Here is a 17,654-nt window from a genome sequence, read left to right on the forward strand (position 1 = left end):
TCTACATGAACAACAGGTTGAACATTGAAACAGAAGGGTTAAAGCAGCAGAAGCCCACACTGGGGGTTGTTCAGGTCAGATAAGACCAGAAAACGTAGGCTATGATTGACATAGGCTCCCTGAAATTGGACAAGAGAAGATTGATGCAACCACATGTCAAAGAGTCAAACCAATACAGGTCCTCAGGACAATCTTAAGCATTGCATGCACATGGTCTGCAATTATTGGAGTAAATGGAAGACAGGAAATGGGGAAAAAGCAAAGGACAGGGGATAATAGAAGTGAAACTGAAGGAATAACAGTAGGATGATGGGAAGGGCTGAAGACTGATGTTGTATGTCACTGACTGACAATAAGTGCTGTCTGCAGCAAAGATAATTTACTGCACCATCAGTAGTCAAAGTCTTACAATATTTATCAACAATTTAACACAAATTACACAGAGTAATACAGGTAACAGAGAGACATTTAGTGGCTACCCCCAGGCAGGAAAAATGTTAAGAAATATAATTTAGTTCAACATGTTGGACAACATTGTTTCACTTGTGCTTTTTCCTTATTGCAGTAGTCATAGTAATTATTAAAAATACACACAAATCTATTGGTTTAACATGATATCAGCTGATGTCAGCATTGTTGACAATATTCTTTCGTTAGAAAACCTATGCCATGTTCAATAATGGCCATTTTATATAAACATAAAAATACTTTTATAAATGCAAAGACAGCATTCAACTTCAAACTGAGCAAAAATTAAACCCTCAAAATGAAAAATCTACTTTGAACAAATTAATTTAATTATTTAAACCATACCCAACTCTGCCCTCTACTGTACACTCATTTTTTTTCACTTTGTTTTGTTTTATTTGAGCAATCTTAAGTGAATTCAAATCATATTAATATGTTAATACATGATAATCCACTGTTTCTTTGCACATAAACTTCACTTTCCCCTGCACAAGCAGGAGCCTGTGCCCCCAACCAAATAGTCTAGATTCACCCCTGCTCTGACACTAATGAACACACGTTGTGTGCATAAGGTTAACACTTAGCTAACCCTAACCCTAACCCACAGAAGGCAACATTGACAAAAACAGAGAAGGAAAGGGACTAAACTTTCACCCAAATAAAAGTCAGACAACTGAATGTGTCTCCTTCATCGCTCTGATCCACAGAGACGCTGCTGTGTGCATCTCTGTCTGATTTTATACCATTTAAAACATACTGAGACTGACAAATACCAGAAATAACCTGGAAAGGATGAGAGGTAGCACTGTAAGTTCCTGCCTTGTCTGGTTGTTTATATTCAGTTTTTTTCTACTGAGATGTGCAGTGCACAGTGGAATAAAAGCCATCTTAATACCATAGGCTTAAATAATTCAGACAAATATCTAAATATCAAATATCTTTTAAAGATGCTAGCTGGGCACAGTAGTTTGTTCTATTTGGTTCGGTAGGTATCAGACGTGTTGGCACAGGTGTCACGGTGACATAGGATTTTGGTGCTCATCCTCATCTCTAATATATATATCAGCGTCTAGGGGAGCAGCAACCATCCTTCTTTGTTCAGTTTTCAACATCCTCAACAGCTTTATATTTTTTATTTAAATACCGCACACTATTTAGCAGATCAGGATAAAAAGGAAGGCAGACTAGTGATTCTTTTTCTAGAGAAAGAGTAGTTAAATTTGACCATTTAAGCCTAATGCAAACACACTGATACACAGAAAGTTAAGTATAGAAAAATATCAACATTTGTGAGATGTCATTTAGTAAAAAACTGAAGCATAGTCATTTTCTAAAACTAAAAACTGCCCTGTGAAGCGTACACCATTGCATGCTTAAAAGCAATAATAGGAGTCTTAATTTTCTGATTATTTTGGGTGCTTTCATGCTTTCATTGTAAAAAAGAAGAGTGAGCAGTGGATGGAGTCAGGACTGGGGATAAGGGGCTGGGGATGGCATGCAGTAACATGATTAAGTTCAGAGCTGAACAAGGCTGTAAGCCTTTTTTTCTCTTCTCCTCGAATATTTCTGGGGCTTTCTGCCTGGAGAAAGCATGGAAGAAGACACGCACCAAGGGGAGCCGAGCCTTACATCACGGGCGCCTGCTGAGCTAAACCGGACCACCAGTTTAAAGAACTAAAACCACAGTCGCAAGTGCAATATAGCTGCTAGGCTGTTAGACCAGTGTGATCAGATCAGTCTTATTATAATACAATTATGAATTGATGGAAAAGAAGGCAACTGGTTAATATGTCAATCTACAAGTATTCTTATTTCAGATTCAATCATCTGTGTAAAGAAAGATAAAACAAAGCAACTATTTAGCTGTGACACTGGTTCTTCATCCTTTTTTCAAAATGAAACCTCCTTTCAAAGTATAGAACCAAAAATTGCTGTTCACATTGAAGGAAAAGAAACAGTGTGCATCTGTGTGTTCTAAAGACATGATCCAAACATCCAGCTTCAAGAACAAAATGATAGCCTTCCACTGACTAATATAAAGTGAAAAAGGACAAAAGTCACTGGGTTCTTGTTCAACTCCTCCAGCAGATCTAAGGTTAAAGTAAAATAAAGAAAAATGGGCAGTAGAGAGATAATGATGGATAGTGCGAAATCCCTCCATTTCACATGATTGCATGACTTCTCTATATTGATTCAGAGCATCAGTCAGTGAGGGCCCCCTCTGATGTAATTATGTGTCAAAGAGTCAAACCAGCCCGGGTCCTAAGGATGCTCTGGAGAATTGTGTGTACATGTTCTCTGTTATTATTGGAGTAAATGAAAGACAGGAAATAGAAGAATAGCAAAAGGGTCACAGAGAGCTAATAGAAGGAAAAAATGACAACAGAGAGAAAGGGAAGGGCTGGTGACTGTTGTAGAATGTTACTGACCGACAATAAGTGCTCTCTGGAGCAAAGATGTTTTACTGCACCATCAGTAAAAAAAAGTCATACACTATTGATCAACAGTCTGAAACAAATGACATAAATAAAGAGAATTACAGGTAACACAAAGATATTCCATGGCCCAAGGAAGAAAAAGGGTAAAAAAAAAAAAAAAAAAAAAACCACAGGAGCCTTCCCCAGGATCAGGAACCTTTTGAGGAGATCAACAGGATCTAATTTAGTTCTGGGGTAGAAAACCTACCCCTTGAGGATCCCCTGCTGAGGGGTTTAACACTTTCTAAAGGTCTCAGAACCCCAGGACATGGGGCAGCAGTGGTGAATGTTATACCAGTCAATGACTCTGCAAACGACTCCCAGATGACAACCCAGATCAGTAATGGTTAAACAGTCCATTTTTAGAGCTGAAGGAACATTCACAGGAGAGATTAAACATCTTCAAAAGCCTTTAATAAAGTCCAGTTGCCCCATTTAGTTACAGTTGGTGTCACATCATATTTGGGACCAGGGCATTTGGTGGGTCTTAGGAAATCTTCAATCCTGCAAATCCATGGATTTAAACTACAATGATGATCCTGACAACCTGTAATGTCCGACAATTAGTCATTACTGCCAATTTACAAGTTTCTATACATTTATAACAGAACAGGATCAGACTGTTGTCTAAAGACAGGATGAATGAGCCGACGTGGTCCAGTGTGATATTCCTACATAACTAATGCTACCTGGTTGAATCACCTGAAAACAGATAAAATTACCTGTCTGTAAATATGATGAATGAAAATTCACAAGGTATCAATTGATCCATCATCTGTGGTACCCATAAACAATCAAACACTGCTTGGTTAAGGTAAGCATAATGTTACAGTTATAAAGTGAAATGAAGTGATGACTACAAACACATTTGGATTTTGACAGACCAAGCCTGTCCCTCTGCTGGATGGCATGCAGCTGCAGTGTTCTCCTACGCAGCTTTGAGCTGTTGTTGGGGGAAAAACTAAAACTAAAATATGCAAGATCTGGATTTCAAATGTTTTTTTGCAGGCCAGAAGGTCACACAGCAGGACTTTGGCTTTGGGGCTGATGGTTTACACTTCCCTTCCACCCAAAATGAATGTGATATTTTCAGGGAGTTCCACTTGAAGTCAACTGCACCCATCTGAGATTTGTTTTGCTGAAATATTACAAATTAGCAAGAAAAAAAAGTTTTTTTTTCCTGTGAATTAATAACTGCATAACCCCACCATTTTTTTTCTTTTAAATCTAAAGATTATAATCCCTCCAATTCTGTTTTTTTTTCTTTTTAGTAAACAGCTTTACAGTCCAAAACTTCTGAGTTTTATCTAGTAAATTAGAAAAAACCTCCTCCCTAATGAAAAAAAAAATGAATCTAAATTTTATAATCCCAAAACCCGATTCTTTTTCTAGTATTTTAACAACTTTGTAGCCCCCCTAATTTTCTTTTCTTGTAAATTTACAGTTTATAATCCCCAAATTAATATTTTTCTCTTTTCAGTGTACAACTTTACAGTCCAAAAATGTGATTTTATCCTGTAAATTAAAGATGTAACCATCCCCTTCAATTAGGATTTTAATGACATTGTAATCACCTAAAATTTCGAGTTATTCTTGTAAATTTGCAACTTTATTATCCTCAGAATTGTATTTTTCATTTTGAATTCAATGCTTTATAAAGTTGTGGTTTTCAAAAGTTGAGGTTCTTTTCTATAAATTTGCTGTTTATAATAGCTTAAATTCTGTTGGGCTTTTTAAGAATGCAGTTTTGAAATAAAAAAAAAATTCTAAGATTATCTTGCAACGTAACAAAATTTTTAACCCCCAAATTTGTAATTCTTCTTGTAAACTTACATTTTATAGTCCCCGATATTATGGACTCTATAACCACCCAAAGTTGGGAGACTTTTATTGTAAATTAAAAGTTTAATCAACACCCCAAATATTGAGATTTTTTTCGAATAAATGTTTAACTCAATAATCCACCCAAAATTGAAATTTTCCTGTATATTCAAAACACTATATTCTCCTCAAACACTTAGAATTTACTATTTACATTCCCAAATATTATGCTATTTTCTTGTAAATGTAAAACTTTGGTATCCCAAACATTTTGGGCGTTCTCTTAATTTTTCTCTTGCAAATTTACCGCTCCTCTTTATCTATATGTCTATTTTTGTTTTGGATTGTCCCTCACAACTTTAAACCTCCCCCGAAATTTGTACTCATTTTGTATGTGTGTAAATTTAAAATTGCATGATCTCAAAATTCAGAATAATTTATCCTGTAAGTTCTGACCTCGTAGTTACAAAACTCTAAGTATCTTCTTGTAAATTTACAGTCAATATTCCCAAAGATTTTGTTTTTTTCTTGTAAATTTTAAACATTATGATCCCCAAATTCAGGTTTTTTTCTTGTAAATTTATGACTTTATAGTTCCCAAAAATCGTATTTCATTTTTGTAAATTTCTGACAAAATAATCTCTAAAATTCTCTAATTTCTTCTGAAATTTACTGCTCCTTTTTTTTTAATTGCTGCACATCTATTTTTGTTTTAGACCACCTGTCTCTATACATCTTTGTAAATATGACACCTCCCTTTTACCACAGTTGATCATATTAGCTTTTTACTTTCTTTGTATTCTTCATTTTGTGTTTAAATACCACAGAAACTGTAGGCTTTGAATTTACACTGTGACGGACAAATCGGCACGTGGGGTTTTCATTATTTACGGGACAGTAAGTGAATTTGGGTGAATTCCTGGCAGCACAAGTTCATGCTTGCAAACAAGACACCAACATGTCCTGATTTGGTGATAAGTTAGTGAAAACACCTGATGTAAAACATGTACAGCAGAAGGCTTAGACAAGAAACCTAACACGAATTTCTGAGAAATATTGAGTGTAAAGTGAATACAGAAACAGTTCAATGAAACAGATGGCACCATCTAGTGAGAGTGATGGTGCAAAGAGCTAAATAACACATTAGACAGAGGTGTCATGGTTGACACATTGCATCACTGGAGTTTTGGCTTGATGTGTTTATTTTATGCAGTTTTAAAACTTTAAAAACCCTATTTTTTTATAACTAATCATTAAAAAATCGTAGCAATTTAACAACATCCTAAACTAAGACGCAATGTCACATTTTCTAATCTAATAGGACACATCTGACAGGATTTGTTTTCAGCTTTTGAAGGGTTGGCATGTTGTAGAGAAAATATGAATGTGTGAGAACAAATTGCATGTTGGGATGATGTTGAAAGATGTGATAGATAAAAACCAAGTACAAGCTAGGCTGGGTTAATGGACCTCTATATATAAATAAAAAAGAATAAGAATATACCATTTGCTGCTATTCAGAGGCATTCTGTAGGTGCTCACCTGAATCACTGTTATTTGTCATACCCTGTATCTACAGTATCTCTCATTCCAAAAGGTCTACAACAATGGGATGGAGATGGAAGTAGGATTAAAGCTCCAATTCAAGCATAACCACCTTGGTCAAAACTAGCAGAAATAATGAAGGCCTTTGTAATGTGTTTATGGGGAAATCCAAGTCAAAAAATATTTAGGGGCGCAGATGGCCTAGAGGTCAAGTTGCGCCCCATGTGTGGGAGGCTTAAGTTCAGCTTTGGTCTGTGGCTTCTTTCCTGCATGTCTTTCCACACCATCACATCCCTGTTTCCAACTCTACTGTCTGTCCACCACTATAAATAAAAGCAGGAAAAAAATGTCATAAATTTGTATTTGAAAAAATAATATGATACGGACCTTGTAGTGTTTATGATAAGATGTTAAATTATACACAATTATAACTAGTGTATATTAATTTTCATTTACTCCATGCAGCTCTGTTTGTTTCATACTTGCCACAAGAAAAAAACGGTAAAAGTGTTTGTCTAACACAGCTTATTTATGCATGCAGCCAGTCATGCACACTTAAACTTAAACACACATACATGGTGTACAATAAAGGGATATTTCTGTATTTCTGAAGTCGGTTCGCATAAGGTACTTAGCGATAGTAGTGGCATTAGCCTCCAGAGATTTAGTGAGATAGATAGTGTGCATTGCCCTTTTAAGCAAATCACTCTGGGGGCACCAGTGAGGAAGCTAGCCTGTAAAGAGCTACGGATGGATAGCTATGGATAGTTTCTCCATGTAATTTAGTTTTAGTTGTTAGGGCCTAAAAACTGAACTGTTTTGCGATGTATCATTCAGCTATGTGTTTCTCCGCCTCTGTGTATCGCTAACTCCTGACCAGCTGTTTGGGTCTGGCTTATACTGTGGATACAAGGAGACATTTTTATGACTCAGATGGCCTGGCAGTTGGGTCACACCCCAGGAAAATGGGTGGCCTGGGTTCAGGTCTGGCCTGCAGGCCTTTTTCCGCATCTCTTCCCCACTATCTAATCGTTGTTTCCAACTCTATCCACTGTCCTCCTCTCTAAAAATAAAGACATAAAAGGCCCGCCCGGGGAGCGGGTGGCCTGGTGGTTGGGGGCGCTCCCCATGTGCGCGGGTGGCCTGGGTTCGGGTCCGGCCTGGGGCCCCGCTCTTGACCCTGTTTCCGACTCTTTCCGCTGTCCTCCTCTATCTAATGGAGGCACAAAAATGCCCAGAAATAAATCTTTTAAAAATAAATAAATAAATAAATAAATAAATAAATAAATAAAAGGCCCGCCCCAAAAAATATTACAAACTTTAGTGAAAAACTGGTGAGCAGGAAAAGATCCTGAGATATCTGGTGGTTCAGGTGTGTGAAGTGTGAGTCCACAAACATTGACAGCGACTACCGTCATGAATAGGCCTTCACAGCACTTCTTCAAGACATTTCCGATCAGAGGATAGCGGCTCACAGATTACTGCAGCCTGCATCACTCCTCAGCCAGAGTTCCCTGCCTTACTTAATGCAGGTGTTTAATGAACCCTCTTTAACTCTCAGATGATAAATAGGAAAAAGCAACTCTGACCAGAAGAGCTAAATGGAAATCTGTCACCCAGGTAAGTTTATGGCTGTGGCTTTACTCTTCTAATAACTAGACAAGCTACAGTCAGCATGATAAGTTTACTTGAAACACTGTTTCAGCCATTGAAGTGGAAAACTGAGCTGAAATAATTAGTTTTAGCTTAGTTTGTTGTCCCTGTCAAAGGCCACAGACTAAAATAGCTGATCTAAAGAGAGCATACACTGAGGAGGAAGGACACTTACACTATATTGCCAAAAGTATTCGCTCACCTGCCTTGACTCGCATATGAACTTAAGCAACATCCCATTCTTAGTCCATAGGGTTTAATATGATGTCGGTCCACCTTTTGCAGCTATAACAGCTTCAACTCTTCTGTGATGGCTTTCCACAAGGTTTAGGAGTGTGTTTATGGGAATTTTTGACCATTCTTCCAGAAGCGCATTTGTGCGGTCACACACTGATGTTGGACAAGAAGACCTGGCTCTCAGTCTACACTCTAATTTATCCCAAATGTGTTCTATCAGCTTGAGATCAAGACTCTGTGCAGGCCAGTCAAGTTCATCCAAACCAAACTCTCTCATCTATGGGTCCGTTTGAATAGTCCTTTTTGCTTAGGAAGGTTCCTAACTGAGTGAAACGACCCGGAAGCATTTTAGTGTCAGCCATGACAAAGGCTGTTCCAATTCTCCAACTGAAAAGGAAAGGAGCTTCATTATTTCCTTTATTATCTCCTTCAGCCTCTAAAACACTGGACCATCCTTTACCAAAGGAGAGATGAAAAGACAACCCAAAATTAAAGAAAAAATGGACAGGTAAGGAATAAAGCAAAACAATTTGTTGTGAAATAAAAGGACTTGAACATGATTTATCTCGTTGTATTGACTTAGCAGAGTTCAGATTAAGAGAAAAGTTTCTGCTGTTCTGGACGTTTACAGTCACAGTTCCTCTTCCTGAAGAGACTTTAGGATATAAAAATCTTAATGAGCTCAGGTTTATCTCTGACGTTTTAGTGTTTCATTCGCAGCACATAACAACACAGAGGAGATTTCACGACTGGACCTTTTACACAGGTGGCATCCTATCACAGTACCACGCTGGAATCCACTGAGCTCCTGAGAGTGACCCATTTTTTCACAAATGTTTTTAGAAACAGTCTGCATGCCTAGGTGCTTGATTTTATACACCTGTGGCCATGGAAGTGATTGGAACACCTGATTTCAATTAATTGGATGGGTGAGTGAATACTTTTGGCATTATGGTGTAGCTGAGAGTTGCATCACAAAATGCAGCCAGACACAGAGTCTTTCTGGATGAAAATAAAATGCTTGATAAAATTTTGATATATGCTAAATTTATGCAAAATAACACAGAATAAACTGTACCTGTCTGCAGCACTGTACAGCCAAGCTTCCTAGCTTGGGTCACTGAAATCACTGAAGGCTAATGACATCAATATTACCAAGTACCTTATTTAACCCAACTCCAAAAACACTGAAATATCCCTTTAAATGTATGAATTTCCTTCATAACCAGTGTTAGACCTGCAAAATTCACCCAAAGTGCCTAATGGGATGCTAAAGAAGGGAAAAGTAAAACACTAACAGACTGATTATGTAAAGCTAACTCTGCCCTTTTATGTGCTTGTGAAAACTCCTGGTTGAGTTATAAAGGTTGATAAGCTTTAGGTGACCATTTAGGTTTGTGAAGCCTTACAAATGGCAGATGCTCTCTGGATATTAAGCTCCTCCAAGAGTAGGAAGAAAACTGTGAACGAAAACTGGTCTGCCCAGCATTTAAGATCTAAGTGGTATTTTTTATTCAATCATGTACAGAATATATAACAACAATAAAGGTACTATGATTCTAAATTTTTTGTACCTTGGGGCAAATTCATCGATGGTTAATCCTGCCTTCAGACCCGTGCGGCAATACTCCAGGCCATTAGCAATAGTGTAGGCTACTTCCAGAATGGCATCAGCTCCAGCTTCCTGAAGATGGTACCCACTGATGGATATGGAGTTGAACTTGGGCATGTGCTGGAAGCAGAGAAAGAGTAATAAAACCATGAAAAACATTAGAGCTTGCAAAAGAAAGTATCCAATCAGATTACTTAAATAATAGAGTTACATACTTTGGAGGTGTAAGCAAAGATGTCTGCAATGGCGTGCATGGAAGGTTCTGGTGGAAAAATATACGTGTTGCGGACCATGAACTCCTTCAAAATATCATTCTGAATCGTGCCAGTGAGTTTGGCTTTAGGCACACCCTGCTCCTCTCCAGTCACGATAAACATGGCCAGCACAGGGATTACAGCTCCATTCATTGTCATTGAAACAGACATCTTCTCCAGTGGGATTCCATCAAAGAGCATCTTCATGTCTTCAACTGTGTCTATAGCAACACCTGCCATGCCCACGTCTCCGTGGACACGTGGGTTGTCTGAGTCATAGCCACGGTGAGTTGGGAGGTCAAAAGCCACAGAAAGACCCTGCTGTCCAGCTGAAATGAAAGAGGTGAAGAGAGAGTGGATTAGTGCTTGTAGAGGAGTGAGGATGCAGCCAAGGGGTGTCTCATACTGGAGCAAAAAAGCAAGCTTATAGAGCTTCAGTTAGGCAAATAATAGTGGAAGCTTTCTGAAAATAGAGCCCTCCAGTCACTCTGAGAATATTAACATCACCATGGATTCGATGAGAAATCCAGTCCATTTATCTTTAACCATATTGTACGCATCCCCATGCCCCCTGAAACAATGTTCAACAGTTGGGTAGGCCGTTCTACCTTGATTTTTTATTTGGATCATTTCAGCATTGGATTATGGAGGCTCATGGACACTCAATGTTCAACATGCAAATAGAGCCTTCTGACCACACTCTGCAAATATTCCAGCTGTACTTCTGCACGTTCACTGGCAGCTTATTCCAGCTGTACTTCTGCATGTTCACTGGCAGCTTCCAGATACAGACCAAGTATTATTACAACAACAGTCAAAATGTGGGCACAGTGTAATAGTGTAGCCAGCAGTTCAAGCAAGATGAGCAAAATGCAATGAGGAATAGGGCTGTGCAATTAATTGAAAATTAGATTAAATTGCAATATGGCCTCCTGCACTTTTGAAACTGCAGAAGGTGCAATATGTCTTTAACCTGAAATGTGTGACAAAATACCAGTTTTAAAGTTTTTTTGCAGCAGAGACATTATGCATTACATATCATGCATTTATTTTAGTGGCATATTTTTAGAATAGTGTACAAAAAAAAAACATATTTCCATATTTTTGTATGTTTTCTTGTTAAATATGAGGGTTATATCAAAATTATCACTCCCTTTAATACAATGGTTCATATCCAATTTGCAAAATGAGCTGAAATCATCACAATTACATATTTTTTCAAAATTTTCCAGCCCTGGTTTAATCTTATGTTGTGTTGGTTATAGTATAGCATGAATTATTGCTTGTTTTGTCGGAAAATACATGAGATGAGGAACTTGAGTAATAATTGCATATTAAATCGAAATATTGGGTAAAAAAATTGCAATCAGATTATTTTCCTAAATCGTTAACCCCTAATGAGGAATCAAACTTGGAAAAATTGTCGAATTTTCAGAGGAAAGAAAAGATATAGAAGTAGGTAGAGGTCATTTCCACAGTGCAGTCCAGTTTAGTTTAGTACAGCATGGTACCGTTTTTTTGTGTTTCCATTATCAAAAGTTGGTACTTTGTTAAGAAGCCTGTCAAAATTTGATACTTTTTGATAATTTTTTGATACCACATGGTTTAAACCACACATTATCCATTATCTTTCTATCTATCTATGTCCGAAAGGACAGCAAAGAAGCAAAGTTACAAAAAAAAAGATTTAAAAGTTATATATTCAATCCAAAAGTCCTTCTTAATCTGAGTCCTTATCAATACCACTATTGATTCTTTTCTTTGTTTGAGGAAAAAACTGACCATTTATTCTAACAGAAGTGGCAAAAGATGAGTAGATTTAGAATTAAAAGTTAAAAGTGTCACAATTCCATCTCTTTTATCTATTTTTATTGCAGAAATGGCAAATACAGTGCTTAACAAATTTATTAGACCACCCTAACCCTAACCAAAGTAAGGTTTATGCCACAGCTGCCCTAAATTAACAGCATTGGTAATTACCAAAATCATTTTTTATGTTTCTGCAATGTTAATACACCAATATGTAGAAGCTCTTTAACACAAATGATATTTTTAACACTAAAATACAATTATTATTGTTATCCATGAATTTTCAAATTTACTGATTTACAAAAAAACTGAAAAAATAGTAAAGCACTTTAATATTTGATTAATATGTCAAATTATAGTTATTTACTTGCATTCCTGAACAGAAAAATAAGTTTTAGTGGTTGAATGCTATGCTTGATTCATTTCTGACTTCTCAGAGAAGCCCAGTGAGCCGGCTCAAATTTGGGTGAATTCAGTTTGAAATCCCTCATTCCTGTTCAAAATGGTAAAACGTGGAGAGCTCACTGAAAATGAAAGAGTCCACATTAAAGCACTTCATGATGCTGAATGGTCTTTGAGACAAATATGACAGGTGGTCTAATAAATTTGTTAAGCACTCTACATTTCGTATCTTTACAACAGGATTTATCCAGTTTTTCATCAAGACGAGGATTTAACATTTTCTCAATGTTGAATGTATACACAAGATATTTTATACACTTTCTGCCACAACTGCATGATCTTACTGTCCTTCAATGCCATATCTTATAGGCTAATCATTGGTAGGCTTGTTAAGTAGGCTAATTAACTTCTATTCTGCCGATTTCAACATTGGATTAATATTTTTAACTAACGAGAGCTGCGACAAAGTTTGAGAGTACTTGTTATAAATACCTTGCACTCTTGGCTGATGAGTTGACGTTTATATTGATCAACTTGTAATGAAGTTAAGTCTGCAACTGGGTTTTTATTTCAGAAATAAGTCTTGTTTTTCCTTTAATCCAAAGAGAAGATGTTGCCGCCACTTTTATTCCTCTGATAGATTACAGTGATGTTCAGTACAAGCATGCATCTTCTCAATGCCTTAAATCCTTTGATACAGGATACCATGGGGCAGCGAGGTTTATAACAAATCTAAAGTCCTCAACTCATCACTGTATTCTGTATGATCGAGTTGGTTGGTCTTCATTGACCACACGTGGGCAAAATCATTGGCATATCCACTTTCACAAAGTGGAACTTTAGTTGGAATTGTTAGGGACAGATGGTTTAAACCTTGCAGATCTTTTTCTTGCCCAAAGAGAACAACTTTTCCTCCTTACAGCAAAAGCGAAGTACTGAAAATGTCTTACCTTCACTAGTTTGTTGCTACAAAACAAAAACTCATTTTGGTATAATTACAAAGACAGAGCCATCATGATTAAATAACACAAAATTAAAATACTTAATGTATGTCTGGCTCCTGTGAGCAGTGGTAACCTTGAGAAAGGATGAAGTTTTTAATAAGCACACTCACATGCATACAAAATATGCACAATACCTACAGTTTGGCCTTGTAATTCCAAAGCAATTCTAATCTTTCCTCCGTCTATAACCGCCTTCATCTGAACAGCGTGCTATTCAAAGAGTAGCTTTTAAAATGTGACTCTGGCTGTAGTAAGGAATATATAATACTCAAAAATTTGCCCCTTGGAAAGCCATTTCTTGTATGTGCATCATCCCATGAACAATCATCTAATTATTACTCATAGGATTGCAAAATTTTGATGCAGGAAGTATTAGAAGCTGTGCAGAAGTTAAGAGAAAGAATAGATTTCTACTGCAACTCTTGTGAGGAAATTTCAGGTTGTGCCAATTTCGGCACAAAACTCATGACCGTAGCTTTAAGACTAGATATAAATGAGATCAAATATTTATTATGAAGTTAAGCAAATCTACCTTTAATGTTATCCTTGTAGAACTTGTTGCTCTCTTCCACTGTGCTAAAGCCGGCATACTGCCTTATAGTCCAGGGTCTGTAGGTGTACATGGTAGGATAGGGCCCTCTAGTGTAGGGAAACACTCCAGGCAGTTCATCTGGTCTACCAGCTGAGTCCGCATTAGTGTACACGGGCTTGATATTGATTCCCTCAGGCGTGCGCCAAATCAAATCCTCTGGGTTTTTCCCCTTCAGCTGTTTCTTAGCCAGGGCAGCCCACTCAGGATGAATCTCAACCTGGTCTTGAGATGGTACGGAGGTGTGGATCAGAGAGCGGTGTGTGTGTGCTGAGGAGACTGAGGCTCTAACCAGGCGGCGAGCAGCCATCGCTGCACACGCCCTCTGTGCAGTCAGCATGGTTACTGTTTTCTCAATCGCTCACACATGAATCCCCTGAAGTGGCAGATAAGAAACAGATTTGTGATCAAATAAAACTTGTGAGATTGGTGCAATTTTAGTATAAAAGAATTTTGCCAGCACACTAATCTAAACAGTAACATATGGCATTAAGATGTAAGAGGGTCTTAACCTTTAAAAAATGAACATAAGAGACAAAAACAATGTCTCAATCAAGCCTTTCCTGGGTACCTGAGAAGACTTCAGTACATACACTATATGGACAAAAGTCTCATTGTAGTCTATCAAAGCACCACGGTTGAAGTCACTGAGTTCTTCAGAATGACCCAGTTTATATCACAAATGTTTGCCAATGTAGACCGATGGCTTGGTGCATAAATATATACACCTGTGCCAAGAGGTCTGATAGAAACACCTGAAATTAATAATTAACAGGTGTGACCAAATACTTTGGTCCATATAGTGTATCTTCAATCACAACCCTGCAATATTTCTTACTATACTACGCTATCGCCTCAAAGTCGCCAGTTAACACGGTCACTAATTTAACCGCAACACCTGCTTATGCTAACGTGATAGTTGTTGCCTGTTAGATGACGTTGCAGTGACATTTAGCAGTGAGTGCGTTGGCAACTTCAGCACTGTTAGAAGCAACCAAACATGCGAGATACATTAATCTGAAACTAGAGGCGTTTTATTTTAAATCCTTAATGTACTAGTAAACAAAGTAAACGTGACAGCCGATGTAGGTGCGTTTCAGAGCTCTTTAGTTAATGTCAAACAACCAAGTTAGCTTAGCATTTAAGGAACTGAACGAACCTCGGCCAGCATAAGACGTTTTTAAGCACTTCGCCATATCAAACAGCACACATTTTGAAGTATTAGAAGTAAATTTCTGACCTTGTCGTCTGTTTTGCTCACCTAGATGGAGGAAAGGCGTGTGTTCGTCTATCCAATGAAGTTTCATAACATTAGCATTCAGCCAATGGCGTACTGCAGCACTAACATGAACTCTGACCAATGATACCGGAAGTACATGTTATATTCAAGATAATGGAAAGCCGTAGAGATCAGCAGTCCTATTTTCATATTAAGATTTTTTTATTTAATATTACAACGCCATAGTTAATTTACTCATCTTGCAGAATGGGTGCCATGAGCTTAGTAAGCTGTACAGTTTTTGTCAGTAGTTCTGAACTGGTGTGTTAGTACCCAAAAGTGGGTCATGGAGCTGTTTACCGTGGGTCATGATTGTGTGCCTAGGGAGAAAATGTGGAAAAAAGACTGCTGTATGGAAGCCTAAAGTCAACATTAATTCATTAAAAAAAATATACGCCATTTTGCCAAATAACAAGTACTTTTTCTTTTGTTTTCTTGAAATCTAGACTTTTATCTCATTATCTTGAGGTAACAAAACAGGTTATCACATGATAATTTGTTAATCAAAGGTCGAAAAATTACAAGAATTTTGCTCCAAAGTAAAAGTATTTTGGTTGAATTTACTTGAAAAAAAAAAACTAAATTACTGGTCTATAAATCTAATCAAGTAAAATTGAACAGTGAGTACTGTGTTCCAGGATTGGAAATTAACATTTTTACCTACCTGCCACTTTGGGTGGTGGATTCAAAAATCCACCAGCCACTGACATTTTTTACCAGCCATTTTATTTTAAAAAGCAGAATAATGAGATAAGGTATAGTATAAAAAACAAGAATTATAAAATTTAAAGGTATAAACTAAGGGAATGTTCCTACTTTTTTTATGTAAACACTGTCATGCACTCCTTCTTGTTCATTTTATTTTGAGGCTGCTTTGAGTCTCCACTGCAGCCAGGTCATAAAAATTCAGATTTAATGGCAATCAAGCTTCAAGTAAGAGGCATGATAATCAGTTTGTTATGAGCTCATACGAAGACAGTCATCACAACCATTAAACTTGTGCTGGAAAGTGTGAGTGTTGTCGCTCATTTAAGGTTATGTTTTTGAGTAATTTGTCTTTCAACTGTGCAAATGTTTGCTTGACATACAGGGGCGCTGGAAATTCATGGGGCATTTTGCAGGGCATCAGACTTGTACTTATCAAATATTAAATGTGATTAAACGTATGCATGCACACAGGACAGCCCAGAGTTGACTGGGCCCCTGAAAAACCCAGAGAATGGGACCTTCCCTGTTTTGACTTATTGATGAAATCACTGCGTGTGTCTTGGGATGTGTAGCATTGTTGCTAGCCTCCTGGCTAACACATTTAGGACGGAGTTGGACTATTTGTGGGTTCTGAGGATGGAATTATGTATTTGTGCTACTTTTTAATTCTGTTTAAATACTTTTTCCACCATTTTGGCTGGGGGGGGCACTTATTACCAATTTTTACTGTTTTTTGCACTTACATTTGCACTCTTTCGCCAATTTTAAACCACTGGAACCCATTTTGAGTATTTTTTGCCTTTTCACACTTTTGACCCTTTTTGCCACTGTTTAACTATTTTTAACCTATTTTTGCTGTTTTTCGCCCTATATTGCCAAACTTTTAACACATTTCATCAATTTCAGCCACTTTCTGTCCCCTTTTTTGTTTTTCCACTTTACACTCATTTTTGCCACTTCTTCTTGGTACTTAAATCCTTATCATTGTTGCTTTTTACTCATTATAGTTGTTTTTCACATATTTTTGCCACTCTTTGCCACTTCTTCTTGCCAGACTTCACCCATATTTCATTGCCACTTTGTCTCGTTTCACAATTATGTAATTATTTTCCATTAAATTTGTCTTTGTTTTTTTCCTTCTTTGTTCTCATCCTGATTTTTATGTGCATCATGGCTTAGGTTTGAAGTCTTAACATTATTTTCCAAATGGTTTGGTCAATTTTCTCATTCACATTGTTAACTTTTGCCAATCAAAAAGTAGTTTTCTTTTGATAAAATGGGTTTACATTTAGAAAAAGGCTATATTGTACTACAGCATTAATAAATAAAATTCATGTTTTGTTTCTTTGATAACAGTGGTAGTTTCCGCAGATTAAATTTACAATGGACTATAACTTTCCTGACTTCCATGGGCCCCCAGTTTGGCCGGGCCCCAGAAAGCTCTCCCCTTTGTCCTCCCTTATGGGTGGCCTTGCATGCATGTCCTCCAATGACCTCTGTAATGTCTGCCTCTTTGTACAATCCTGTTTTGTTTCATCCAACATCCAAACTGCAACATTTTTCATTGAAGAATGAGTGCTTGATTTCTAGTTAAGGAGGTGGAGCAGGGTCCTGAGGATAGACTAGTTGAGAACCACAGGTTTATATCATGATTTTCATCTACAGCCTATTTAGTCTTGTTTGTGCATCTATTAACATTTTGCCACTAGGAGGCGATGTGGTTGCAAAAGGTCCTGTTAAGAATGGTGTCTAACATATCAACTTTTAAAAAGTATTCTCTTTTAATAATAAAAGCA

General features: G+C 37.3%; 1 protein-coding gene across 3 annotated transcripts in view; it reads right to left on the reverse strand.

Annotated features, from left to right (window-relative positions):
* The window catches only part of mmut (methylmalonyl CoA mutase), a 33,603-nt gene extending 18,374 nt beyond the window's left edge, over window positions 1–15,229 (reverse strand). Inside the window, exons 1-4 of one of the 3 annotated variants that reach the window (XM_041805620.1) lie at window positions 15,133–15,229; window positions 13,815–14,247; window positions 10,029–10,396; window positions 9,776–9,933 (exon numbers count right to left, since the gene is read on the reverse strand). In XM_041805620.1, coding sequence (XP_041661554.1) covers window positions 9,776–9,933; window positions 10,029–10,396; window positions 13,815–14,211 — 923 coding nt within the window. In that variant the 5' untranslated portion in view covers window positions 14,212–14,247; window positions 15,133–15,229. Of the gene's footprint in view, window positions 1–9,775; window positions 9,934–10,028; window positions 10,397–13,814; window positions 14,248–15,030 lie in introns of all 3 variants that reach the window. The other 2 variants (XM_041805619.1, XM_041805618.1) reach the window with 2 other exon arrangements.
* Between the last annotated feature and the right edge of the window lie 2,425 nt (window positions 15,230–17,654).

The sequence above is a fragment of the Cheilinus undulatus genome, linkage group 14 (assembly GCF_018320785.1).
Source record: "Cheilinus undulatus linkage group 14, ASM1832078v1, whole genome shotgun sequence".
NCBI lineage: Eukaryota > Metazoa > Chordata > Actinopteri > Labriformes > Labridae > Cheilinus > Cheilinus undulatus.